The sequence below is a fragment of the Amia ocellicauda genome, chromosome 19, assembly GCF_036373705.1.
Source record: "Amia ocellicauda isolate fAmiCal2 chromosome 19, fAmiCal2.hap1, whole genome shotgun sequence".
NCBI lineage: Eukaryota > Metazoa > Chordata > Actinopteri > Amiiformes > Amiidae > Amia > Amia ocellicauda.
The window spans coordinates 13,805,300-13,832,565 of record NC_089868.1 but is presented as its reverse complement, the minus strand read 5'-3'; the positions used below and the strand labels follow the sequence as shown (position 1 = coordinate 13,832,565).

Below are 27,266 nucleotides of genomic sequence, written 5' to 3'. Positions count from 1 at the left end.
GCCCTGAGCTAAAGTAATTAATATATTTCAATACATGCGGAAAGAAAAGGATTACAAGAATGAAGACATAGAACATCTTAATAAATGTCTGCTTTTAGTTGTATTTAATTTGTCCCAATGGCCAGCAGGTGATCAAACATTAGATCAAGCATATTACCAAAGCATTATACATATAAAACCATGACAAGTGTTTTTAAAAACACCACTTATATGATGAAAATGTTACAATGTTTCAAATCCATTTCCCATTGGACACAAAAGATACATTGGTGATGTCATGCTAATAAGGTTAAAATCCCCCCAAATGGCGGTAGATGCAAGACCCAGGCTGAACACAGTCAAATCAGCTCTCAAGTTTAGGAACATTTGGTTTAGAAGCTCAGTAGGGATTTAACAGCCGACATCCGCTAGAATAATTCCTAGAAACATATTCAATCTGAGTGTTCTTATACCAAGAGGCTTGTGAATCATACCATTAGTAAATCACTAAAGCAGGGGACACTTCTTCCTGTTGGCAGGGTTAGCCAATCAGATTAGGTCTTTTCACAAGGTGTAATTTAAGCAGCTTTCGGCAGTCTGCAGAGGATATTATAAAATATAAAGCGAATTCAGGAACACCGCAACCGCTCAATCTTCAATTTAAATCAACTTTCATTTTCTTCACTAGTGGTGGTGCGGGGCATGGTGTAATAACTTAGTATGTGTATAGTAAATAAGTATTATTGACATTCACATGTGATTTGAACTTCAATTACACATAACACTGCATAAATATCGTATAATATACATTTAATCAAATCAATCTTGGGTTTTTGAATCCCTTGTACGAATGGCAGCCACACCAGGTTAAAAGCAGGAAGATGAACAGCTGATCGAACAGTTTGAAGGAAAAGGTTAAAAGACTCCATCGGTTAGAACAAGACACTGGATACCAAAACGGAGAAAGAGCCCGCCCTGCTCTCCCACAGACGGAGTGGTGACAGTGAGAAACACTAGGGTGACATGGCTGATGAAATCACTTTGACAGGCAGTTCGCATGTTACATCTTGGCTAATCTGCCGTGGCGAGTTAGTGTAGAAGCGACAGCTCAAAATCACTGGGGGTAACCCTGCAAAATACCAGGAACAGCAGCAGCGCTCCAGTGCTCGACAAGGAGCCGTTATTGATTACAGCAAGGCAGTGTGTCGCTCTCCCAAATCGACGGAGAGCGGACGCAGTTATCTGTGTCAATTAACTCTCCTTCTATGTAAGTATTGATTGGGAACAACTCGACACTGGTAATTGCCATCAAAATTCCATTTTACAAAAAGAGACACGGAGAGAGAGTGGGCCTCGAATGGCGGCAGAGATATGACAGTATAGATCGGTTGATGCATTACCACAGCCGACTGAGTGCCAGGCAGCCGGGCAGACATGGCAGGGGAAGAACTAACCTCTGGGCCTGACACCCGGGCTGGGAGGTGTCACCCACTACAGACACAGTCTCCTCTTTAGGAGACGAGAGGAAAAAATAAGGAAAAAAAAATGATGCAAAACCTACAGGTGAAGCTCTCTTGCCTGTGTGGTGACAGAAAAAGGTCAGACGCTTTCAGAGACTGCCTCTACTTCCATTCACTGCTAGTGCACCCCCCACCCACACCTTTGTTAATCCCTCTTTCCCACTCCCCTACAATCTTTCCGCAGCTAAGGTCTGAAGAGCAAAGCTTTTACAATGCTCAAAGATTTCCCTCAGCGAGACAAGGCACTCCATTAATTCGCAGCCCGCTTCTCTGCAAAACTCTCAACACTTTACAAACTGTGCAGAGAGTGTTCTTCCAGGGAGAAGTCAACAAGGCAGTAGGAATAAAATAAACAAAACAAACACAAATCCAGATGCTGACCGCCAATACCAGCCCTGGCTGCTCGGTCTTAAACCCATTTCACATGGTGCGTCAACCACTGGACATTGGACTGGGAGGAGGAAATGTCACAGGACTGGATGTGCATGTAACCACGTCTGCAGCAAGAACAATCATGCAGACATTGGACTGTTTATCTCTGTGTAACTATAACGGGTTTGTGAAAGTAAATACAAAATGAAATAAGAATAATCTTCACTCTGGTGGACAGAGTATCAATGCAGATTGTTGGTATCTTAAGTAGCTGTTTAAATTAATGCAATCAAATAAGGAAAAAACTACTAGATAATCTTTATAAAAAGCTTTCATTTTTGGTGCTTTGGGGACACCAAAAATTGACCCCAGATTATTTATTTCACTTTCAATCTGTCATGCAGTAGTGGACACTGCAATTAGATCACGTTTAAACCTTTTCGGGCTGTGTGACTCTTAGCATTTGAGCTGATCCTCACCTCTGATCTTCAACTACCAATCGTAGCAAAAAAAAAAAAAAAGACTGAGAACCATGGAAACAATGTCAAAGTTGCTTAATTGAAATCCAATTCTACAGATCCTCCCACTCGCTGTAGTTCCAGTTGACATTGAGGGAATAATTCAGACATCTCAGTTTTTCTTAACAACTGCAAATAGGCTCTTGGGGTGGAAGGGGGGGGGGGGTTGTGAGAAGGGTTAAAACTGTACCAAGCAGGTCTCCAGGGTCCAGAAGGCCCATTTCTCTGCTGCACTGACTGAAAGGCTGCTTGCTAAGAAGGAGCTGAACTAAATGTGCTCTTCAAAAAGCCAGTGAAGGAGAAAGAAAGGGGGGGGGGGGGACAATGTGCTGTAAACTCACGCTGTCTTTATCTCCATTTGGACACACTTAACCCTGACACAGACCTCGCCCTGCCCCAAACAGCACTTAACAACAGCCACCGAAATCCATCATGTTAGGCACGTGCCTTTTGCTCTTATTATTTTTTTCCATTATTATATTCAATCTTTCTATTTCCATTTGTGACTGTGGTGATTTGTGTGCACAGGAGCACCATCACTTCTGTTTTAGTTCAACTCATTCACATCTAGGCCAAGATTATCCCCGAAACGAGAAAAAGGAACTGAACTGAATAATTTATTCTGGGGACTGCCAAAATGTTACCTTCATGACTATAAAAGGGAAATAACACTCAGTAGGGAATCGAATATGATCAATAGATTACTCTCGAAGGCTAAGTCACAATCTTCCGTTAGCCTGTACGAGAATGAGGTTTTAATTTAAGGATGCGAGGAATCAGTAGAAAGGAGGCCACTGTCAAGGTATATTTGCTGGGTGAAATTGCATGTTTGACCTTTTTGTATGTAAAAGAAATGGGGTTCTCCACAGAAACAAAAGACACAGTTACAGCTTAGGGGGCATGGCAGCAGGCTGGAGAATCACTGTGATTGGCTGCACGGCTCTCCGTGTCAGTGTCGGTGCTCCAGCTTTGAGAGAACATCGCTCTGCTCATGACTCATCGGTTTTCAGAAGGTATTGAGGCATATGGAGGTTAGACCAGCGCTGTTTTTTTAATTAAGATTAAGACTGGCCTACGAGGTCACCTGAACTCCCCTCCACTGAACATATGCTGGACTGCGTGTGCACTGCATCCGAGCAGTATCCTTCGCTACAATGCTTTGGCAGCTGGTCACCGTGGGACCACAGTAGCTGCAGCAGATGAGATGAGCGGAGCTCTCAGCACATTCACACCTCTTCAGCAGCTCAACATATCTGTCTGCCACATGAACAGTCACACTTCTAACGCTTAGGCAAATGGTCACCACATTCTTGACCTCTGTCTTTGTCATATCCAAACTATGAGAGTTTATGCTCAGTTGACCCTTAACTTAATTATTTTGTGGGCGAGAACCTGCAATGTGTTTTTTGTATATATTATTCATTTTAAGCTCACCTGAATGTCCTGACGAGGTTGTTCAGGTCAGTGGAAATGTCACACATCGCCAGCCGCAAGGGTCCTATGATGATGTTCAAACTTGATAAACAAACGACAAGTTCAAACATTTATTGCAGCAACTAACTTCACAGGTTTGAACCCCAGAGGGGAATTTGCTACATGTTTTTTGCAAATAATAAATAAATAAATAAAAAGTTAGATGAGCAGTTAAATCAATGGAAGCAATTTAAGCTGTGAAAAGGAGAAATTTAATTGTATACATTATAATTTTTAAAATAAGTTTTACCAAATTATACAGGGTGTGATTAAGATAAGAAAATGTGTGGTAATTTTCTTTTGTAACTTGTTTTGCCAAACAATTAATTGAAATAATCAAGACAGATTGTCAGAGGATTTCTTTTTGCTGGGGTTTATAATATAGTTAATACAGTTAACTCAAAACAGATTGGAAAGGCAACCATCAAGATGTGCTTTAAGTGTAGACTTTCATCTTTAATTTGAGGGTAGTTACATCCAAATTGGGTGAACAGTTTAGGAATTACACCCATTGTTATATGTGGTCCCCCCATTTTTAGGGGCTCAAAAGTAATTGGACAAACTAACATAATCATTATGTTAAATCGTGAGTTTCAATACTTGGTTGCAAATCCTTTGCAGTCAATGACTGCCTGAAGTCTGGATCCCATAGACATCACCAGATGCTGGGTTTCTTCCCTGGTGATGCTCTGCCAGGCCTGGACTGCAGCTGTCTTTAGTTCCTGCTTGTTAATGGGGCGTTTTGCCTTAGAAATCTAAACAAACCAATCAGAGAGATAGCAAAAACGTTAGGTGTGGCCAAATCAACCATTTTGTAAATTCTTAAAAAGAAAGAATGCACTGGTGAGCTCAGGAACACCAAAAGGCCTGGAATACCACAGACAACAATTGTGGTGAATGACAGAAGATTTCTTTCCCCGGTGAAGAAAAACCCCTTCACAACAGTTGGCCAGATCAAGAACACCCTCCAGGAGGTAGGCGTATCTGTGTCAAAGTCAACAATCAGGAGAAGACTTCACCAGAGTAAATACAGAGGGTTTACCACAAGATGTAAACAGGAAACTGGAAGACCAGATTAGAGTTTGCCAAAAAACATTTAAAGAACCTGTACAGTTCTGGAACAACATCCTCTGGACAGAGGAGACGAAGATCAACTTGTACAAGAAAGATGGGAAGAGAAGAGTATGGAGAAGAGAAGGAACTGCTCATGATCCGAAGCATACCACCTCATCTGTGAAGCATGTTATGGCATGGGCATGTATGGCTGCCAAGGGACCTGGTTCTCTTGTATTTATTGATGATGTGACTGCTGAGAAAAGCAGCAGGATGAATTGAGGTGTTTAGGGCTATATTATCTCCTCAGATTCAGCCAAATGCTTCAAAACTCATTGGACGGCACTTCACAGTGCAGATGGACAATGACCTGAAGCATACTGCCAAAGCAACCCAAGACTTTTTTAAGGTGAAGAAGTGGAATGTCCTGCAATGACCAAGTCAATTATCTGACCTGAATCCAATTGAGCAGCATTTCACTTGCTGAAGGCAAAACTGAAGGCAAAACGCCCTAAGAACAAGCAGGAACTAAAGGCAGCTGCAGTTCAGGCCTGGCAGAGCATCACCAGGGAAGAAACCCAGCATCTGGTGATGTCTATGGGTTCCAGACTTCAGGGAGTCATTGACTGCAAAGGATTTGAAATCAAGTATTGAAACTCACAATAGAATTAATGATTATGTTAGTATGTCCAAATACGTTTGTGGGGGGACCACATATAAAAATGGGTGTAATTCCTGCACTGTTCACCCAATTTGGATGTAACTACCCTCAAATAAAAAATGAAAGTCTACACTTAAAGGACATCTTGATCGTTTCCTTTCAAATCCATTGTGGTGATGTACAGAGCCAAAAGGATGATAACTGTGTCGCTGTCCAAATATTTATGGACCTAACTGTACATTCCTGTTATGTAGCAAAATGAAGACCTGAAAATAGCTTTTCCCACAATGCCTCAGACAAACCTTCTGTTCAACTGTTCTACTACAATGCGTTTCTGGATCAGGTGCTGAGCGGTGGAGTCGACCAATGGCAGGGCTGGGTCCTTACTACTGTCCATCTGCATGGAGAAAAGGAAATAAAATCAGAGTAAAATAAAAACACTGAATTACACAGATAAATCACTGAGGTTTTTGAAAAAATGAATTACTACAGATATGCCAAACTAAAATTAAATTAGATCTCTAGACTAGTCCGAATTGTCTAAGTAGTCATAAATGAATACCCAAGTCTTGAGAATAACCCTGAGGAAAAAAATATGATTCAAACCTAGATCTGGCAAGTAGCAGGGGAAAATTAAGAGTTAATTCAAATGGATAGTCTAAGTTCTGTAATTAAACCTTGAGGTTCCCGTTTCTCTTTTAAAAATTCTTGTGGGGTTGTGAAGTCAAAAAATCTTTCCTGAGGGTTTGATATGAGCTGGATCCTTTACAGCAAATTCTTTTCAGATCCATTTTTTCGTAAGTTGTACGCAGCACTTTCAACCCTAGTTACACGACTGATGAAAGTGCGTACTTCCTTTTCTTTTCGATTCAGACTTCAGTTTCCAACTAAAGCTCACAGGAGGTCTGTGAAGCAATGTGATGTGCTGAGATACACGATGAAGACTCTGGTACTTTTTACAAAGAGAAATATTCAATTTGCTTATCACCAGTGTTCACAGCTCTTCTAAAAGTTGAGTCAGAGATTTGTCACAGGATTATTCAGCATCTCGTAAAAAAGTTTTTGGTGATGAGTAACTTCCTGGGTTAAAAAGTAATTTAAAGTCCAAAAGAGCTTTTGGAAAAGGCAAAGGGCACCAATTAGCACTGCACACTGTACTGTGTTCACCATTTGACATCTCCCTTATTTCAAAGTACCATTCAATATGAGAAAACAACAGCAAGAGCTTTTCAACGCATACACTGCCATCACTACACAACAGAGAATGGGGGTTTTGGAGATACTGGGATGTAGTACAACCGGATTGATTGAATAACAACACAAATTATGTATTTTAGTCATCGTGCTGTGTATGAAAAAATACCTTCTTATAAACCACCACCTCTGTTTTGCAAAGCATATGTGAAAGACTGCAGTTATCAGACATCACTCACAGAGCTCCTGTGGTCCTGTCTTGGTTTGTAAGCAGAGAAGACAATGCAAGCGGTTTCTTATTACCGACACCATGACACACAAAAGAGTGTCGCAGAGAGTCGAGAGCTGAGCAACAATGTGCAAAGCAAAGATCTCACACATCTTTCACAATGGCTGTGAGGGACAGTCAAATGCTTTGCTATTCAGGGGATGACGGAAAAGTAGATTTGCTGAACACACAATCATGAGCGTTAAAATGTCAGATGCAGACGAGAGGCCTCACACAATGCAGGACAGAGCACACGCACAAATTAGGCTGAAGGTCTTACACCCATGAAAATGAGGGGCTGCCCACGTCCAGTTTCCACCAGACACCATCTTCAGATACAGTTCAAATCACCACATGAAATCAAGCAATGTATAAAGTGTCAGAATAAGGGGAATAGCAACATGAAAGTCTTACTTTCCCCCCCTTTTTATCTATCTTCCAATATGTATTCTCATTAATATGGTCTCTTTCATAGTTTCAGATCAATGATCGTTTCAATTGCAGAATCACATTTTTAAAGCGGGTTAAAAACATTTGACCATTTAGCCAGATAAATATAGTTAATTATTCTGCAAAAATAATACCTTTGGTAAGGGGGTTCTGGATTTCTGCACTCGAATCCCTTTCTGCATCTTTCCTGACCTTTAATGCATCACTCCTATAAAAAGCTCTTTTAAATTTAAATTTTTTGTTTGGTGGCTGACATTATGAAAAACAGCACCACCGAGAGGCCGTCACCACGCATTGCAAGGCTCAGACAAATTATACAAGTGGTGCGAGCTCCTTTTGAGATCTTGACAGGAAACGCTACACAACAGCCATATCATGGCAGCTTGACAACTTCTCACTTGGACAACATGTGCAAACAGCTGGAACTACACACACACACACACACAAAAAAAGCTTATGTAGTTTGAAGATAATTTTTTGTAAACCTTTTAAAAACTGAATTCACAAAGAATAGTAAATATATGTAAATACATAGAATAGAAACATCACTTATTGCAAGTCGTCCACTCTGGATATTCTGAGTCACTTACTGTGAATTTACTAGGAACCTATGACATCCGTCTCAGAGACTCAGAGCCCCGGGACATGACAGTGCTGCCCACAGCTGTCTGCAGGAACCACAGTGCAACAAGAGTGGCCGGGGTGCGATCGTGGCTCATACTCACCACACTGCTCTCAGTTTGCAGGCCTGGGTTTTGCTCAGCTTCTTCCAGCAAGACATACTGCCCTCTGAAAAACTCCAGGACCCTTGAGGTCAGCAGCTCAGTCTCTTTTTTCAGCACTTGGTAGTCAGGCAGCGGGGCAGACGGCCGAGCCCCTCGTGAGGCAGGACCAGAGCCGCCCACCGCCAACTCCCCCTCCCACTCCTCCAGGTCGTCCTCGTCCAGCTCTTCCTCCGGCTGGGCCAAAGCCTCCGCGGAATCTGTTGGTTTATAGTCCGGCCCGTACAGGAAACGCAGTGTCTCTTGGGTCTTCCATTCGCTCAGCGTTCGACTTAAGGTCTCCAGCAGGCTCCTTCTCACCACAGACGGAGGCGCCTCCCGGTCCAGCCTGTGTTTCGCGAGGAGACCCTTCAGGCCCTCTGCTCCTTTCTTGCTGACGCCGATGCACGTGATGTTCAGGTCCTCAGGCGTGTCATTTTTAGTTTCACGCTCTGGGTCTGTGCGTCTGTCCGCTACAGGCAGCCCCACACTGTTGTCCTGCTCTGGTAGACCAGCGGTGGTGACCTGACCTTCAGTGCTGGCTATTACACACTTGCTCAATCGCTCCGTGGCCTCCTCCACCACCCCCACACCTCCGCCGGGTTTCTCCTGTGCACTCCTGTGTCGCTCAGTCTTATCCGTGGGGGGGTGCTTTCCGTGCCTGGGCCCCACCCTCCCTGCGGACACCATGCTGGAGATGAACTCTTGCTCGGGCTCGCTGCTGTCACTCTCGGTGGCCAACAACGGCAAGTCAGGGCGCTTCTCCTCCAGCAGGGGGGGATTCTCGATCTCTGACACTGATAGTGGCTTGTCAGCTATCTGCACCTCCTCTCCCAAGGTCCCACTAAGCACAGCGACAAAAAGAGTTAGATCACCAAATAGGAGTTAAGAAGGCCACATAAAACCAAACATTAAAATAAATACTCAATCTGTTAGTGTAATGTATTTGATTTAGAGGCATATCATGAATTAAGACCAATTAAAAATAAACATGAATAAAAATAATTCGTCATATGAAAACTAATCAAGTTAGTATTACAGTTGGAAAGAGTTAGTTGGTGTCATTACCCATCATTGGAGGGGGAGAGAGAAAAAAAAAAAAAAAGTTAATTAAATCACCTGAATGGAACGACTCACTAAACAAATGTAGATCAAAGCGTTTGTTTCCACAGTCTCCATCACACAACCAGGATTCATTTGTAAGGCAGGCAGGTAATTAACTGCCAGTGCCAAACCCCAGCCCCCCCACCACCACCCTCCCGCGTCCTGAGTCGTTTGTCAAAAGTCCTGAAAACTGTTAAAAAAACAAATCACCAGTCCCCAATTAGGAGCGGGATCAACGAGCGCAAATGTGATGCAATTGCTCTCGGGGACGTGTTTGCCGTGGGACTCTGTTGAAGGCTGTCATCGCGTCGCAATACACAGGCAAAGCCGCGAGCAGCTGTCCGCTAAATCCAACAGTGCAAACACGTCCGTCTCCCCATTCACCCAGCAAATCAGGACCTGCAGTCTACATGCTCCTGAATAAAAAAGGCAGAATCCTCTTTCTATAGAACCAAGTCGGCACAGGAAATCAATGATTGCTTTGATATAATGTTACACGGACACAGGGGAAAAATTGGCAGATTTAATTTCCTTTTTACGGCAAAAGGCATTGGAGGTAACCCAACACTGTGCTGTCCTCATGCTCTGGACACAACAGTATTGATTAATTCAGCCCAGCATTGGCCTTCTTATTGAAACCTCTCTTTACCAAAAGCTACTGGAAAAGGAAGACAGGCCACAGGTGTGAGAGCTGTACTAAAGGTCTCTATTACAACCCCAATGTAATCAATCATATTTGGAGGATCTGTGGAAACAAACACAGTCACTTACACCTTCTCAGAGTTATAAGAAATTATAATTATTTGTATTAATCATTCAGAACACAAAGACATTGAATTAATTTACTTAGAGTTCATTCTGTATGCTGTGCTAAGATCAGTTCTTCATTCAATTCTGTTAAATTGGCCTAAATATCAAATAGTTAGGAAATGTATACCTTTCTCCTTCCTTCATTAATTTGACATCAGAAGGTCTAAATGAAAAGAAAATACATTTTGTAAAAGGATATCTTCATCATTAGCCTGTATTGATCCACTGCTAGATAAAAAACATCTACTTTTCAATGTACAGCATCTCTTTGCCTCTTATATACACAGTGCCTGACAATTGTGGAGTATTTTCCACCTATCTACACAACATACTCCACAATGTCAAGGGGAAAAAAGTTTTTAGTGTGAAAAAAAATATATTACAAATACAAAACTGAAACATAATTGGATAGGTCTCCACTCCCCTGAGTTAATAATTGGTAGAAGCATCTTGGTAGCAATTGCAGTGAGTTGGGATTGGTCGCCACAAACTTTGCTCACCTAGATTTGGCAATTATTGAAAATTCTTCTTTTAAAAAAACTGTTCAAGCTCTGTCAAGTTCCTTGGAAAGTATTGATGGACAACAATCTTCAAGTCATACCACACATTTTTGATTGGATATGGGTTGGGGCTATAAGAAAGCCACTCAATGACGTTTAGCTTTTTGCTCCTTAGTCACTCCATTGTAGTTTTGGCTGTGTGCCGTGTGAAATTCCGTCCCAGTCAGCTTTCTTATACAGGCACTTTTCCTCAAGGACATTTCTGTACTTTGCTCCATTAATTTTCCCTTCTATCCTGACAAGTGCCCCAGTCTCTGCCTATGAGAAACATCCCCATAACATGATGCTACACCACCATGCTTCACCACCATGCTTCACAGTAGGGATGGTGTAATTTGGGTGATGCGCTGTGTTGGTTCGTAACAAACATAACGCTTTGCATTTAGGACAAAAAGATCCATGAAAGTTTAGTCTGTTTGCCGCATGTCTACAGAATCTCTTGATTGTGTTTTTTTTCTTTCTTTTTGCATAATTCAAATGGGATTCAATGTCGGCCTTCTTGAGTACCATACAGGCCAGATATGTGGTGTGCTTAGGATTGTTGTCACATGCACACTTGTGCCTGTAGCTCTTGCAAAGTTGCCATTGGCCTCTTGGTAGCCTCTCTGATCAGTCTCCTTCTTGCTCGGTCATCTAGTTTGGTAGGACAGCTGGATCTAAGCAAAGATCTTGGTGGTGCCACTTCTTAATTATCTTGACTGAGCTCCAAGCGATATTCAAGGCCATTGATATATTTGTTTATACCCATCCCCTGATCTGTGTCTTTCCACAACTTGGTCCCGGATATCTTTTGGAAGGCTCCTTGGTGCTCATGGTTGAGACTTTGTCTTGAAATGCACTACCCAGCAGAAGGAACCTACAGGAGCTGCAGAAACTCCTGAAATCATGCGAATCAGTACAATTTAACTTGCTGTGTGATTTTGGCAATTACTTATACGTGAGCTATTTTAAAGGGGGGGGGGGAAAGCTATTTCAGTTTTTATTTGTAACTGTAAGGGCAGTGAGCAAGGTACTTTACCTAGATTGCTCCATTAAATGCCCAGCTGTGTAAATGTGAAAAAAATGTGGTATTTTGTAACAATTGTAAGTCACCCTGGATAAGGGTGTCTGCTAAGAAATCAAGTAATAATAATAATAATAATAATAATAAATTTTCTATGAATTTGGGGGGTAGAATGATAAATGGAAAAAAATAATACTTGAATGCATTTTACAGCCAAGCAATAACGCAACAACAGGTGAAAATTTTGAAAGGGGGTGTAGACTTTCTATGTTTCCCACTAGCTGTTCAACTGGGGAAAGACACATACATAAAATAGCATATTAAGCAAAGCAATGCATCTTCTTTAACAGATCACAGAACTAGAAACAGATCTGAGTAAGAACAGATTCTATCTCCAAACCTCATTAAAAATAAAATCTGAAATGGTATAGGAAGAACATTTGGGTTCAAACTGACAATGGATATTTAGTTTAAATAATTGAAAATACAGAACTAAACTGTCATGTTTCATTAAAACTAATATTATTTCTTGCAGATCACTCATGTGCAGAAAAGGACATTAATAAAGCTGATATTACCCTTCTTCCTCTCTCAGCCACAAGGGAATCTTGGGAATCTGGACTTCAAAGTATTTTGATGCTTTGTAACAAAAGTTACTGCAGAAACACTGAAATGGGACAAAACAATTGTGTATGGAATCAAAAAGGCAATCATACAGTGCGAATTATTGGTATTTTACTGAATATGTATGTCTTTCTAATAAGAAGCCCTGCATTTTTGTCCTTCAAACCATCAGCTGGGATAGTAACTCTAAACAATTGAAAACAATCAGTCCTGAAGTCTTCCATTACAGGAAACAGAAGAAAGGTCTGCCAAATCTTCTGGCTTACACAGAATTTTATTAAAATCACAGTAACAATAGTACAAATTCCTAATTTACTGATAACGTAACAATAAACTGAACTTTACCTTTCGCTCTGTGATGTCATACACCTTATTGGTCTTCGTTGAAATTCTGTACTGCTGTTTAGGAACCTAAATTAGTATAAAACATTTTTTTAAACAAATAGATTTGAATATTGCAAATATGTTAAATTATATTAAAGCTACTTTAAGTTCACAGCAACAACCTGTACTAATTAGGTTGGGAGTGTCTGGTTTACTGGAACAAAAGACCTTACATTGACAAGTTTGTTCTGACAGAGAGGGTATCCACACATCTTGGCAATAGATCTCTCTTCCACCGTGTCTTTGTAGTTTTCAGATGTGATGAACTTTACCTAAAAAGATTAAACAGAACCCATTAGGAGCATAGTGCAGCTTTTAGCTTTTGAAGGCAACACAGTGCTTTCACATAATACAAAAATAAGAACAAATACCACTATCTTAGATTGTTCGGCTTTCCTTAAGTTGTAGGATACTTTCTGTATTCTGTATTACTGGCTCAATCGCTCCATGTATTCTGTACTCTTTCTGTATTACTCTTAATTAATAGGTCTGGATCCACAATTAAAAACAAACGTCGCTTCAGCCGCTTCTATTAAAAACATAACACCATAATAAACGAGGAGCAAAACAATACAGGTAAACAGCATGAGCAAAGGGAATTGAATGAGGAGCTTGGCTGGTGATGTAAAGTCGGCGAACAAGTCAGACACCCACACAATCCACCAGAAAATCTTCTGCAACATTGTCCTCCAGTAGCCTTTCCACGATGTGCAGGGCCCTCTGCTCTTGTTCTAGTTTCTTCCTTAAAGTCTCCTTCACCACTTCTCTCCTGCGAGAATTTAAGAAGGTCAGAATAAACAGTGACAACTTATTTAAAGCAGAGTAGACTACTGTGTCCCAGACTAATAGATAGAAAGGTATGTTTTGGGTCGGCTCTGGGGAACACGAATAAGATAACTCTCCAAGGTGCTGTCGATTAACAAAATACTGCTCCGTTTGTGATTCACAAAAACTTGGGATCTGGGTCCCTTTTCCAGAGGAACACAACCTACATCTGGAATGCAATTAATTTCACCAAGGACTGAACACTTATTGAACAAAATGACCAAGCAAGGCATTGTCAAGCACATCTATGGAATGACACAAAAGTATGCATTTTAAAACCGTTTTATTTCACAGATGAATACTGAATAAATCTCCACAGAACAATGGTGTGGTTTTAAAAGGATGCAATTTACCTTTTTGCTACTTCTATATTTGCCTGTGCTTTGGCTGCTTTTCCTCCTGTGAAACACAAACATGAGGTAATGATTATCAAAGCAAATCAATACTGCTTAAAACCCACATCACATCTTGCAGAATCTACGATTATAGTTATTTGAAAGTAGTCAAAAGCTTAATTTGAAACAATTTTAGGGATGTTTTTGTATAATATTGCTAATTAAATTAGGAGGACTTATCAATCATATAATGAACACAGATTCAGCCTTTAAACAATGTAAATATGCCAGTCCACAAGGTATGAGATGTGAATGCAGTGGCAGCTAAAGGTTTACACAAAACCTGACTTCACTAAATCAGTGAAATCAAATGCAATATTTAAAGTCAATAAACACCGAAAAGACATCAAGCATAAATAAGTATAGTTTAAATCACGACAGATTTAGTCAAGTAAACAAATCACCGAATAGGCTAACATTCTTTCAATTCATACTTGAATCCTTTCAAATAAAAATGTAGTTGCGTTTTTGTTTTTTAAAATAAAAAGTATATTGCAGGGAAACTGGGGAAGCACCGAATAGGTGTGTAAACTTTGTTCATGTGTGTTTAAAACGCAGTGCAGCACGACAACAACAGAGTTTTATTTCCTCTGAATTATTAACCCAGCGATGGTTGTTATGAATAATATACAATCGCACAATTCAAACCACTCTTCTGCTTTCTCACAACAAGCATGTCAATTAAACAGACTGTAATTCACCGCACCTTTCCTCCCAGATCTCGGAGACCGGCTGTTTCTCCTCTGTACATCTTCCATGCTTGCGGTGCGCTCCTCACCTTTGACCCGTGACGTCACGCTTCTACAGCAAGCCGGGAGGGTCATTAGAGGGGGAAGCACTTCCTAAATACTCACGCGTCTGTCTGGGGGTGAAATGTAAGTACAATTCTATATAGAAACGACATTTTTATTAATGTAATCAAGTTAATGCGGAGTTTGTATTCTGTCAGTGAAACAGTTATTGTATCAATCTGTCTGCCTTATTATAACATGCATTTGCCTCTGTAGTGTTGCTTACTGCATCATGCATAGGATTGAAATAGAGTCGAATCCTTCTTGTAAGATTGTAAATAGAAACACACAAGAAACACAATCATGGTGTATATGTGTCTGTGCTGGGGTGTAACTGGGGTGGTTGCTTTATTCTGATTGCCCAATACCTTTGCGCGCATGTGTGAATGCATGTGTTGACATCTGCATGTCTTATTGTGATGCAAAAGCTGACCTTGTCTCCTCTTATGCTGCAGTTTATGGGATACATCTTTGGGTATTGTTGTGTGTAAATCGTAGCTCGTTTTGGAAGTGTCTTCCCTGTAGAGACCATTCCAGAAGCGTGCAGCCCCAGGCAAATCCTATTACTGTGAGCAATAAGAGGTTTAGGAAGGAGAGACCTTTTAACACTGCGCATTCTGCACACATTTGCTTTATGGTCAACTTACAGGAGAGAGAGAGAGAGAGAGAGAGAGAGAGAATACATAAATATATATAAATAAACATAAATAAATACACACTAAGTCACATTAACAGCATTCATATAATTAAAATGCAATCTGTTGTAGGGTAATTTACCTCATTCAAAAAATGTTTCCTTTTTTTTTCCCCTGAATGTGGAAACAATTTCCTATAAACCCCCGATAATATTATTTTGCATGTAATGTTATGCCATTTTAGACCCAGACATGTATACACAGATTGTTGCAAGCTATGATGACGTTTTATCATTATGTTAAGTGGTAGATTATATTAACATAGATACTTTTATTTCATTTTATTACACTGATATTAACTTTACAGTCTAAAACTCCATTTATAGTCAAGTGTAACAACATCTTTTTGTATTGTTGTTGCCAGCCTGCAGGGAAATTACATTATAATCCCACTTGCAAATAAGGGAAAGACATGCTTCTCTCTGTGCCAATATTTTGTATTAATAATCACAGTTGCTTAAATCAAGACAGGAAATATATTAATCTCTGTTTGTATTACTGCCACTACTGTCATTACTACTATTTAGAAATACTCCATTTTATTTGATAACGGTGGTATCTAAAATGGCAAATCTTGTTTTGAGAACCAGTGAGAATGTCCTTATCAGTTGATTTGAAATGCAGAGTTTTGGTCTGTAGGTATTTTGATTTTCATTGCCCAGGTGTGACTTCTGAGGAAGACTCTAGGGGATAACAGCTTTGAAGATGGCTCTCGAGCAGCTGAATGACATGATAAAGAGATGTGTAAGTAGTACTCGGTGGAAATGTGAGGATAGAAGAACATTAACAAACAACAGGATTGCACTTGGTCTGGTTTGCATGTATCCTCCATTTTCCATCCAATATTACCAATCTGCAGCTTTTTGAATTTGTCCTGAGAAATACACCAGATATATAACGTAAAGTCAAGCAAGAAAAGCAACACATTGCATGACTAAATACACATCCGTAGATGAAGCCGCATAATCAACGTGCCACTGTGTGTCAATAGAATGACTAATTGAGATAATTAAAGGATTCCAGAGATTGTTAATCAATAAGTGGTTTAATTAAGCAAACTTCATGGCCACCTTGCACTGGGAGGAATGAAGTGCAGCCTATGAAAGTTGGTGGTAAAAAAAAAAAAAAAATGTAGTTAGATGATTGATTGATTGTTTTTCCTGCTTTCATTTTGTTACCCCTACATTTTCGTCCAGCTTTGTAAACGATGCTGTTGCTCCTTATCTTTGCAGCAGGTGGTTCCTGGTGACGGTTTCAAACCCGAAGACTATGATCAATTCCAGAATGCTGGCCGGGCCTCCCTGGAGCAAGGACACACCGCACAAGTCCTGGACATCATCAAGGATGACAAAAACAAGGTGATCTGACTCCCTGTGGCCCAAATAACATGTTTTTCTTTTGTAGCATAATTATAATTGCCTGTTTTGCCAAAGACTAAGACTAAAATGTGTTTTGCGTGGAGAGAGAGAGTCTGTGAAAAGAACTGGTTTCAAACACTGAGACGCACTTCGGTGTGAAGGAGGATAGAAGGACACTGATGCAAACATCGCATGAAGTTTCATTGCTCTTCCAAAGTGGCACTAAAGCACAGTGAGCTGTTGACATTGTCCTCCAGAGAGTCTGTGAAGCTGGGCTCAGTCTGTGTCTGCAGCCCCACTCCTGACCTCAAGGTGCTTCAACACAGCTGGTCGGGAGTGTGTCCAATTTATCGCTCCACTGGTAGCCCTTGAAGATGCTCCAACGTTAAGTAGTTATTGTTGTCTGTCACTTTTTTTTTTGTAAATGTTTTTTTTTTGCTGCTGCTATCCGTCTTCAAATCCTAAGTATGGTGGACCGTACACAAAATGTCTACAATGTAGCACCGATTGAATGAAGTTGCTTCTGCTAAATAATCACACCGGAAACGTCCGAGATGTCAGAGGCTATTCACAGAATGATGGCCGTCCCTTGTGAAGGCGTGAAAGGTTATGGTCTGAGAGGCAGGCTGGAGCGACGTGCAGGCCATGGGTAGGCAGGTGTATTTGGTGGCATGTCTGTAATGGCTGCTGTGTTCTTTGCAGGAGATTGTGCGGTGTATGGGGTGGAATCTGCTGGGTCCCCTGGTGCAGCTCATTTTAAAGAAGGAAGAGGGGAGCCTTCAACACTGCCTGGCCATCTTCAGCAACATCATGGACGTGAGTGTTTAAAAGCTAAGTTGCTGGTAAAGAAAAAAGCAAAAATCTGTGGCTGCCGTTTTTTTAAGCTCTTTTGTGTACGTGTTGTTTTAACTTGACAGCTCACCACAGGAACCATTCATCGAACACTGATAGGAAGTAGAAATGAACCGTCAGCCAAAGTGACAGTGAATATGAATGTGAACTAATGTAGAATAAGAAAGGGGTACGAGTTTGCCTTTCCGTTTTACAGCTGTTTTCATTTCGTTATGTCTTGCTTGGCCTGTTTTAGGTTTGTAGCCCAAAGGAGCTTCTGGTTGGTCTACTTGAACAGGTTGAAGATGCAGATGCCGACAAAATAGCAGAGACTGTCTTACTTCTTCTACAACCCCTACAGACAGGTAACCAGGGGCCTGAGCTGGCTGAAATCATGGAATCATTTAATATCAACCGCTTGACAATTCGGCTTGCTTTAGAACTAGCATTGCTAGAAGTCGAGACAGGATTCTGGGTCTGTACTTCGGACTTCACCGCAGTGTTTCAAGTGCACAGTTTTCATGGAAACCTACCGCCAAACATTAATCACTGTACATTTCACAAGATGTTAACTTCAAATGCATTCTCGGAGATAATGTGATGAGCCATAAGCTTTACCCTTAAATGGCAGGGTTTGCGGTACTGCACGGATAATATCAAACCAGTGCCAGAGGGCTGATAAGCACGGACCAACCCAGGGTAGTTTTAGAGAATGTCATAATCCTGCATTGTCATTAGAATGCATTACGACAGGCCCCTTAACTGCTATTAATGATGACTCTGTGCAAATCCTACATATGACTGCAAGTTCGTATCAGGAGCAGTTACACTGTGAAACGTAATTTTGAGCCTTAGACTTCATCAAAAAAAGGAAATCAACTAAAACATCATTGCAGTATGTTTAAATCTATGAATATACTATTTTATTCCGTTATTCCTGCTGTTATGTTAATCAGTGTTCCCATATTTCAAAAGACAAAACATAGCAGTTCTTCCTCAAAGCATTTTCTTCCCCCTTCATATTCATTATATCGTTTACAGAGCCATTCTCTGTTTGAATGGGTCCGCAGCTGTATGTTTTCAAGATGAGTGTCTTTGGTCTTCGTCCTAGAGGCAGTTAAAACCCTTCCGCTGTCTGTGGACAAACTGAAATGCAGTATCCCTTTTAAAGAAAGAATTTAGCTCCCCCTTCTGGATATTTAGCAAACTGTCGTCAGCTGGAATGGTGCATCGTGGATCTTAGATCTAATGTTTGTTTCCACAGTCCTCCGCACACTGGGCAAGAAGAAGGCATCTTCGGTGGGCATGTCTCTGTCCACCATTCTCAACCAGCTGTCCCAGCTGCCCGTGCCCTACACCCAAGAGCAGGAGGAGGACGACACGTACGGGCTGTGCCAGTGCTGTACCGCCCTGCTGGGCTTTGTCGGACCCTTCGTGGAGGAAGTGAAGCAAGACCAGCTCAGCCCAGACTGCGGCGAGAATGAGCTGCGGACCGAGCTGCTCAAATTGTAGGTTTGCTCAGTGTGGGGTGTCGGGCAGAAAGGCTAAAGCTATTAAACTGTTGTGTTACTGGACTAGTTTTTAAAAAAATATAATAAAAACACAAAACAATAGCAACACATTATGTAACAAAGTGTGTCCACACAGTCTACTTTGTCAGGCTTGACTGGATTGAGTCGACTGATTGTGTTTGTTGTTCGCAGCTGTATGAAGAGTCTGGGAGAGCCTCTTCTCCAGGCCCAGCTGAGCACAGACCTGGACTCTCCCGACAGCTCTCCTCTGAGGCATTTTGCCACCGAAATCCTGGTAAGGACTCGCTCTCATCTTCACGGGGATTCCACAATGTTCTAGATGTTTGGGTTCTATTTCACCAACCCCTTGCAACAGAGGAGTTCCTGCATACTTTTCCTCCCCTTGTGCAGTGTATGGAAAACTGGTGTGATGTAAAGTTCAAACACTGAAGAGAGTTTCCCCTGAATGCAGGCGATTCTGTCCAACCTGGGGGAGTCCCTGCCTGGACTGCTGCTCCATCACCTCCTGAAGAAGAAGGAAGAACCGGGCTTTCTGGAGGAAGATGCCAAATACCCCCGGGAGTCTCTGGCCTGTCTGGCGTACCTATTATTCGTCCAGCACATCGCCATAGAGAGGTTCCCTGCAGTGTTCAGGTACAACTGCAGCCCGTTTCTCCTGTGCTGTGAAGGTTTTTTGTGTTGGAAAAAAGGGTTAAAAAGACCTGCTATTATTTTTATAATGTATTGTTGTGTTTGGCATTTCAGGGCCACCGTAGATCATTTCTACATATAGATGCATATGAAGTTTAAATAAGATTATTATTAAATATATTTAAAAAAATAAAATGGACAATGGAAATACACACATAATATTGTGATCGAAGAAAGTATTTTGCATTAAAATGAGCATCCTTGTCTGTTTCAGCCCCGTATTTGTCCTTCATTGTAATATGCAGTACATCGACGTTTTGCTGAGCAGGTACGGTTACTATTAATACAGAGAGATACAACTGATTTTCTTTAGTATACTTTATCTTGCTTGTTTTAAGCAAGCTGATTTAATAAAAAGTGAATGTTTAACTTATTTATATTATAGTTTATAAATGAACCTGTAAGCTAACCTGTTGTCTGTTTTCTCCTCCTCAGGACAGAAGAGTCTCGGCTCTCCAAAGGAATGGTAAGCTCAAGTTTCTGAGTGCCAGTGAAAGCTCTCTAGCCTGTGCTTTAAATCACACCAGGGACTTTATCTGCCCCCTGTTGCGCCTTTCATCTTCACGTCTGCAAAGGGCTTTTCAGAAGTTGGTCCCGGTCGAAGCCGGATTGTTATTACCAGTCACTCCTGTTAGCACAGCAGGGTGGTGGAAAAGTTGATATCTCCGGGGATTTCAAAGCGAACTATGAAATGTTGACGTAATTGAAGTAGTTTTTATGCTAATCAGTGATGCTCTCGGAATGACTTTTATTTCCGTGGCAGAAGCTTAATTCTCTGAAGTGTAATGTATCCCTTGTCATCTCCTCCTAAAGAATGAGTGTCCTGGTCTGCCCTCTTCCCCCAGATACTCAGTTTAATGGGATGCTTGGACCATCATCAGAATCATATTGTTTTAAGTTTTAGTTAAGATCTGGTCTTTAAGCCAAGGCCTATGTGCTTTACTTCGATTCAAGAGAGAGTGTCTTATGTTGCTCTCCCTTTTCAGGAACTGTATGAGAAAAGCCTGGTTAGGACAGAAAATAACAGCCTCCCCGTGGATCTTCTGGATTTAAAGTTCTTTCTCACGGTGCCACAGGTGCGTCATTTTCTGATCTTACATTCTCCACTAGGTAAGAGGCTAACGTCAATAATAATTATGTCTTTGGAAAAACTGGACAGATATAAGATGGCATATTGGGTTTTTAGGATCCCCAATCCAAGCTGGTGCCACTTGTTTTGATTTCATTTCCATACCAATGATCACCAATCTATTCATTAGAGAGCATAGGAGACCTGGATTGTGAGACACGGAGATAGATCTGCAATTACATCTGTATGATTTGTAATAATATAATCGAAACAATAACATGTTGTGCTGAACTGTTTACTGTGTACCATTTACAGAACTTGGTGAAGGTCATGACTTTATGTCCAATTCAGCATCTGGTAAGTGCATATTTTTAAATTGGATAAGTACCTACCATGCTCTGCTTTCCTGCTTCTGTTCAATGTTTTTCTTCTTTTCAGCGAACAAAGGCACTTGCTGTGTTTCAGCTCAGCATAGATAAATTTGATACTGAGGCCAAATATAAGTTCTTCAGGTGAGCATCACTGATTTCAATGTATATTGAGACTCTACAGTTCCCAGACAGTAAAGTGTTTGTAATTGAGGCTTTGTAAAAACTCCAGTGAAAAACAACGACTCTTGTTTGTACTTAAAGGTGTCTTTTACGGACGAGTCACCATGCAGGAGTAGAAGGCTACATCATTAAGAACATCAAAAACCAGATCGACTACGCTCTTCAGGTAGGATGAACATCACTTCTGATTGTCGCAGGAGCTGCACAGTTGCCTCATTGCTAGTTTTCTGTTTACATAGTTTTTAGTTAGTATTATTGTATTGTATGTGTCCGATTTATTTTGTATTGCACGGTGCTCAGGGATATTCTTTACAAACGGTATTGTGTGAAAGAAATGTTATTATAATTATTATTTTGTACCGGATATATTACAGCAGTTATGTAATATTTTAGTTCTTGCACAGCAGTAATAAATAAAGCTCCACCATTTGTACTCTAATAGATCATAATGAACACATCGTGCGAGTTGCATTATTGATACCAAGTGAGTTCTTCTCAGGTGAATAGTCACCGATTCAGAGGTGGAAATGAATGATAGTGGTTTGAAGCCAGTTCTGAAATGATTATCTTGCCACACATCTCTATCAGGGCATTAGGAGCAGGTGTCTGTTCACGATAATGTGTTTGTAAGTGAAGATCTTTCCTCCCCACAGCCAGGGAACAGCAATGTGTGGTTCTCGGGAGCACAAATGCTTACCCTGCTGCGTTGCATCCTAACGCTGCCCGAAGGACCTGAAACAGACCTGCTTCAAAACCTAGACAGGTAAGGCTCACCAGCCCCTGCTGAATAATGCAAGCGGTCTATTATTGATGGCCTTCAACCAGCAGGCACAGGGGTCACCCAGCGAAAGTCACGCTTCACTTCTCTTTATAGTGAAAAACAAAACAACAAAAAGAGTTTCAAATATGTTGTATTCTGTAACCAGGTTAATTCCATGTTTAAATTGGCCAATGTGAAGATTTAAAATATATATATGTGTGTATTTAAGCTACTATCTCTCCAATTTCTTCTCTACATTGTTTTTTCGTTTCTAATTAAAGATCCTGTCGCAGTCTGGGGGGGACAAGTTAGAGAGTTTAGCTCATGGTCACATATTTGGAATGAGATATAACTGTAATGACAAAAGGTCCAATGACAGTACATCCTCAATTTGCGTGTGTGATATATTTAATTTTTTTCTCTGAACTCAGGTTTAATTAAGCATTTTGCATTGTGCCGTGACAGGGTATTACTTTAGGTCTTATGTTTAGATACCACCACCTCCAGCTGTATTACTACCCTTCCTTTGGTTTCGTAAATTAGTTTTATGAAGTAAGATGGATGAGATAAGTGTAGATAAGATCTAGCATGAGATTACAGAACTGTTTTGATGTTTCATCAGGCGATCTGACGCTTACGCCCCGCCGTGTCTTTTCCTTTTAGGATCATGGAGTCTCTTAACCTTCTCAGATTTTTATTGATTAGGGACAAGGAGTGTGACAATCAAGTAAGTGTTTCTATACACCTTTCCTTCTTGTATTAAAACTGATTGTACTTCTATATAAATACATGTGTGTGTGTGTGTGTGTGTGTGTGTGTGTGTGTGTGTTGCCTGCCTTCCATGTTTTATAATTGCCCCATCTATTCCGATTCATTATCTCGTTATTATCAGTTTCCTCTAGAGGTCCAAACTCATTATGTTATGCAATCCAGTACATTGTGCAAGCTGGGGAGCTTGTGAGATGGATTACAGATGGCGAGAGACATGAAAGCTTTGTGATTTTCAGACCGGGGTATGGACAGAACTGTACAAGATTGAAGAGAACTACCTGAAGCCTCTCCACACGGGGCTGAACATGTCCAGAGCACACTACGAGGCCGAGCTCAAGAGCACCAAAGAAAATAAAAAGTTAAAAGGTTGGGATTTTGTATTCCATCTACAAGTATGAATATATGTTTTTCTTTTAGCAGAACCACAAAGTAGTATACAACACATTTACTTGCTTTACTCAGTAAATCTGTTTCCCTTTTCCAGGGTCTGCAGAAAGCAAGTGCACAGTAACAGTAGGCAACGAAACGCTACCCAACATGACGCCCGAGATGCAGCTCCAGGTGAGTTTTCTCGCTCCTTCTGAGCCGTTTGTGGATCGGCTGTGGCAGTGTCTGCGCCCTGAAGGAGTCGTGCCGGAATAGGACGTGATTGCTTGAAGCCAGAGAACAGAGCTTTGTCGTCAATAACTGTAATCTCTTTTGACGTTTTAGGTTCTACACTCTGCCTTGTTCACGTTTGATTTAATTGAGAGCGTCCTGGCCCGAATTGAGGAGATCATCGAGGTGAAAGTAAAACCCTAGCCAGCAGGAAAACTGGGTCAGGCAGAACATTATTGTCAACGCTCTCATGTTTTTATATTTTGGGCATTTTCCTGGAATAGTAGAATTTTGTATGAATTCATGTTTAATACTAAGTGTTATTTATGGAACAAAGGATTCAAATAAAAAACAACTAGAACTACAAATGTAACTTTTCATTTATTCATTTTGGATTTGTTCTTTCTGGTGTAAAATTGCAGCTGTAAACAGGCACTGAAGACAGAACACTAAGTCTTCAGGTATTATGCTTGAAATGTATATTTTGTACTAGGCAAGAAAATCAATACTGTATAGATATTGCACAGTCTGACTTCAATAAATCACTAGTCTCTCAGCAATACAGTGTTAATTATTATCTCAAAATCAAACAGAACATGACAACAGACAGCTGCAGAATACAAATGGAAAAAGTATTTGCAGTACAGGCGAGCAAAATGTGTCAACAGATCTGGATACATTCAATTCAAGCTTATTCACATATAATTAATATCTTATAAACCATGTAAATGTACAGTATAAGCTCAGGTGTCATGTAAAGGAGGTGTGTCTGGGGGCTTCACTCACAGTCGAGCTGCAGTTTTCGAAGCACTTCCCAGACGGGGCTCCTCTCGATGATCTGGGCCCTCGCCAGAGTCATCCGATCCCGCACACTGTCCACGTGAGGTTTACTTGTTGCCTGGAAGACAACACCCATATAATGTACCAGAAATGGTCATATTTTAAATATAATGTGGACAGTCCCTGTATAACTGGTTTTAATACTTTTAATTAAGAATGTATACTTTGGCACTAGCAAGCTTTTTTGTGAAAAATAATGTCTCTGGGAGATTTGATCAACTAAAATCTGAATATTTAAGAGATTTTAGCTTATTTTCAAAGATTGAGGCAAACATCAGGCAAATTACCACAAAGTATTTATACTCATAACTGAACACCCTTTGTAACGTTAATTAAACCTGGTATTCGTACGTTTCTTTAATGTTCAACAATATACTCCTTACTTTTGCTATAGTAAGCATGCTCTTTACAATCTCTGCAATGTTGTGCACTGGTAAAACACGGAGATTGCTGCCTAAGAACCTACAAGAAATGAAAGGTGAGAATTCGATAAGGCTCCAAGCAGAACATTTTGCTATAGAAACATAAATAAGAATATCTATACAGTTTGTTCATTAAAACCATTAACTATATGTGTGATTTTCTTTTCTTATTTTGTATCTTTTCAGGATAAATTTAGTTCTGTAGCCAATTAAGAAAACAAACAAGACACTCACTATTGGACAGTTTTTCATGGGTAGTTATAGTAATACACTGTAGTGGGTCTGAGGCAAGAGATGCAGGTTAGAGTCCAACAATAACAGGTTTCTGTGGCAGCATACTTGCCTCTGCTGAATGCTCGAGAGTATCCCCCATTGCTTCTCCCCATGGAGTGAAGCTAATAAAAGAAGAAAACCATTTCTGTGAACATGTATGAACTTCTTGATCTGCTCTAAAAGCCCGGCCTCTTCTGGAAACTGCTGTGTATCTACGATCATGAATGCAATCCCTGGAGAAATACAAAGAGAAATGTGTCAGATAATGTTGTACTTAAATCCTTACAATACAATTGCATCATTAACATTAAGCAAAATGTCAATAGAGACAGTTTAAGAGTGGTTTTCACAAAAATCTATTTGAACGTAACAATGTTATACATCCAAGACAAGCATCACTGCAAGGGATCAAATACAATAGACTTCAGTATGCAGCATATGGCAGAAATTTAAATTAATAGCCAAGCCAAATCCCTACATTTGCTGACAATTCCATGGCTATTTATTTCCCAAATGATGAAGCCAATGGATACACACGGATACAGAACATTTCCATTTCCAAGAAGAGATCATGTGGATCGGAATCAGTATTTTTTTTTTTTTTTATTCTAGTCAATGTTATTCTAAAACTCACATTTCACAAACTATACTTTGACAAACGTTCATTCAGCAGAAACATTTAACGTTTTTATGGGACAAATTGCAAGAAATTACATTGCTACCAGCTATGGTCAACCAACTGAGTGAGACTTGTTCAAAACAACACTGGAGTAAGAAATCTGATCCAATGCAAATGTAATGAAGCCCCGGCTCTGTGGCAGCTGCCATGCTGGTGTCCCCGTTTCAGCAATGCGATATGCAGCCCTTAATCACTCCTCTGAAACACAGCCAAAACCTCCAGCCCCGACCCCGTCTCTGGGGACACTGCGGGATCCCATGACTGACAGATTCACAGGAGAGTGAGTGCGATGCGCCGCTCGGACAAGTGGCAGAGCCCTAGAAGGGTGGCTCATTGGTGATGGGTTGGATGGGTTGGTTGACCCTCAGTGCACCCATCTCAAACAGCTACTGAACATCTCTCCTTTCTGCATGGGCCTAACACACCTGTTCAGCAGCTTGCGAGGGTCAACCCACAACTTTTAATGGTTTCATTTCCTGTGTACCTGACCGGGGGAAAATGAAGGTGCCCCGCTCCACCGAGTCCGAGTACCGAACCCGGTGCTGCTGGGCGGACAAGGAAAGGGCAGCTTCGTGGTTCTGAAAAGGAAATCAGGTCCAGATGATCACAACTGTTTTTAATTCACCGAAGGGCATGCAATATTCATGTCTGCATTGATTCCTGGAGCTTGACAATGGGCACTGCAATGCATATAGGCTACACAAGCAAACTGGAATGAACTATTTTGCAGGCACATAAGACAGCCTCAATAAGAATAAGAAAAAGTGACAGAACATGTTTCGTGGCAGTCTGTGCTATATTTATTGAAGAGGTGGTGTTGGTAGAAACAAACTGTAGTATAAAGAACACATTGAATCGAGACTCGTATATATATATATATATAAAAATAGGATATGATGTCCGCACACACCTGAAGGCAGGCACTGATGATGATCGTGGTCTTCCAGGGTTTCATGCTGTCCCGCCATTTCCCGCTTCCCGCCATCAGGAGCCGCGGTTTCCCGGGTTGATACTGTCGATGTCGCCGGTCTCGTCTGCCGGCTCTCCGGAGTAGCGGTCTCTCCGTCCTGGGCTTTGTTTTGGCGCTGCGACCAGTCAGGTCGTGTGGTTGTGTGTTTTGGTGGATGTGAGCAGCTCGTCGGGTTGTGTGTGAATGGATCCGGCGGTCACACGTCATTTCCCCCTTTGAACCGGGTCTCGGTTGATGGTCGCATAACGAGAGGGATTGTGGGTAAAGTGGGGTCTTGCCCATAGGCTGCAGCAAAGTTAAATCCACTGAACTAAAAAGAAAAAGAAACATGACGCTACATTGTGTGTATATCTATATCTATACCAAAATTCGTTGTGTGCAGATCTGTAATTGACTGATTGCTCCAAACATTTTTTTTACATTACTGCCATAAAATACAATGAAATTACTTGAAACTAAGATTAGTATACATTGTATTGCAGT

At 40.9% G+C, this 27,266-nt stretch overlaps 3 protein-coding genes across 4 annotated transcripts in view; 1 reads left to right on the top strand and 2 right to left on the bottom strand.

Moving 5' to 3' along the window:
- Window positions 1–14,752, bottom strand: part of rpap2 (RNA polymerase II associated protein 2) — a 30,577-nt gene extending 15,825 nt beyond the window's left edge. The window contains exons 1-10 of the mRNA XM_066692211.1: window positions 14,661–14,752; window positions 13,913–13,958; window positions 13,389–13,503; window positions 12,908–13,006; window positions 12,696–12,761; window positions 12,305–12,393; window positions 10,291–10,326; window positions 8,214–9,093; window positions 5,879–5,973; window positions 3,824–3,904 (exon numbers count right to left, since the gene is read on the bottom strand). Coding sequence (XP_066548308.1) covers window positions 3,824–3,904; window positions 5,879–5,973; window positions 8,214–9,093; window positions 10,291–10,326; window positions 12,305–12,393; window positions 12,696–12,761; window positions 12,908–13,006; window positions 13,389–13,503; window positions 13,913–13,958; window positions 14,661–14,712 — 1,559 coding nt within the window. The 5' untranslated portion in view covers window positions 14,713–14,752. The remainder of the gene's footprint in view (window positions 1–3,823; window positions 3,905–5,878; window positions 5,974–8,213; window positions 9,094–10,290; window positions 10,327–12,304; window positions 12,394–12,695; window positions 12,762–12,907; window positions 13,007–13,388; window positions 13,504–13,912; window positions 13,959–14,660) is intronic.
- glmna (glomulin, FKBP associated protein a) lies at window positions 14,747–23,967 on the top strand. 2 transcript variants are annotated; one of them, XM_066692212.1, is made up of 19 exons: window positions 14,747–14,829; window positions 16,103–16,184; window positions 16,673–16,798; window positions 17,501–17,614; window positions 17,886–17,994; window positions 18,894–19,137; window positions 19,333–19,435; window positions 19,613–19,794; window positions 20,066–20,119; window positions 20,287–20,317; window positions 20,838–20,927; window positions 21,236–21,277; window positions 21,359–21,432; window positions 21,553–21,637; window positions 22,125–22,234; window positions 22,895–22,958; window positions 23,239–23,368; window positions 23,487–23,563; window positions 23,714–23,967. In XM_066692212.1, the coding sequence occupies exons 2-19, from the start codon at window positions 16,146–16,148 to the stop codon at window positions 23,801–23,803; spliced, it is 1,764 nt and encodes a 587-aa protein (XP_066548309.1). In that variant the 5' UTR covers window positions 14,747–14,829; window positions 16,103–16,145; the 3' UTR covers window positions 23,804–23,967. The 2 variants fall into 2 exon arrangements, with proteins under 2 accessions (XP_066548309.1, XP_066548310.1); XM_066692213.1 differs by having other exon boundaries at window positions 14,780–14,829; window positions 16,080–16,184.
- Window positions 23,962–27,083, bottom strand: c19h1orf146 (chromosome 19 C1orf146 homolog). Its single transcript, XM_066692214.1, has 5 exons — window positions 26,724–27,083; window positions 26,298–26,391; window positions 25,205–25,367; window positions 24,823–24,901; window positions 23,962–24,497 (listed from the first exon to the last, which is right to left on the bottom strand). The coding sequence occupies exons 1-5, from the start codon at window positions 27,063–27,065 to the stop codon at window positions 24,378–24,380; spliced, it is 798 nt and encodes a 265-aa protein (XP_066548311.1). The 5' UTR covers window positions 27,066–27,083; the 3' UTR covers window positions 23,962–24,377.
- Between the last annotated feature and the right edge of the window lie 183 nt (window positions 27,084–27,266).

Excerpts from the sequence above, each read along its gene's own strand:
- c19h1orf146 (XM_066692214.1), bottom strand. The coding sequence starts at position 27,065 with ATGGGCAAGACCCCACTTTACCCACAATCCCTCTCGTTATGCGACCAT. Across the intron at positions 24,902-25,204 it reads CTCTCGAGCATTCAGCAGAG|GTTCTTAGGCAGCAATCTCC; the intron begins GCAAGTATGCTG and ends CATTTCTTGTAG. Across the intron at positions 24,498-24,822 it reads GCATGCTTACTATAGCAAAA|GCAACAAGTAAACCTCACGT; the intron begins GTAAGGAGTATA and ends GTTGTCTTCCAG.
- glmna (XM_066692212.1), top strand. The coding sequence starts at position 16,146 with ATGGCTCTCGAGCAGCTGAATGACATGATAAAGAGATGT. Across the intron at positions 19,795-20,065 it reads AGGTTCCCTGCAGTGTTCAG|CCCCGTATTTGTCCTTCATT; the intron begins GTACAACTGCAG and ends TGTCTGTTTCAG. Across the intron at positions 21,433-21,552 it reads GCCAAATATAAGTTCTTCAG|GTGTCTTTTACGGACGAGTC; the intron begins GTGAGCATCACT and ends TTGTACTTAAAG.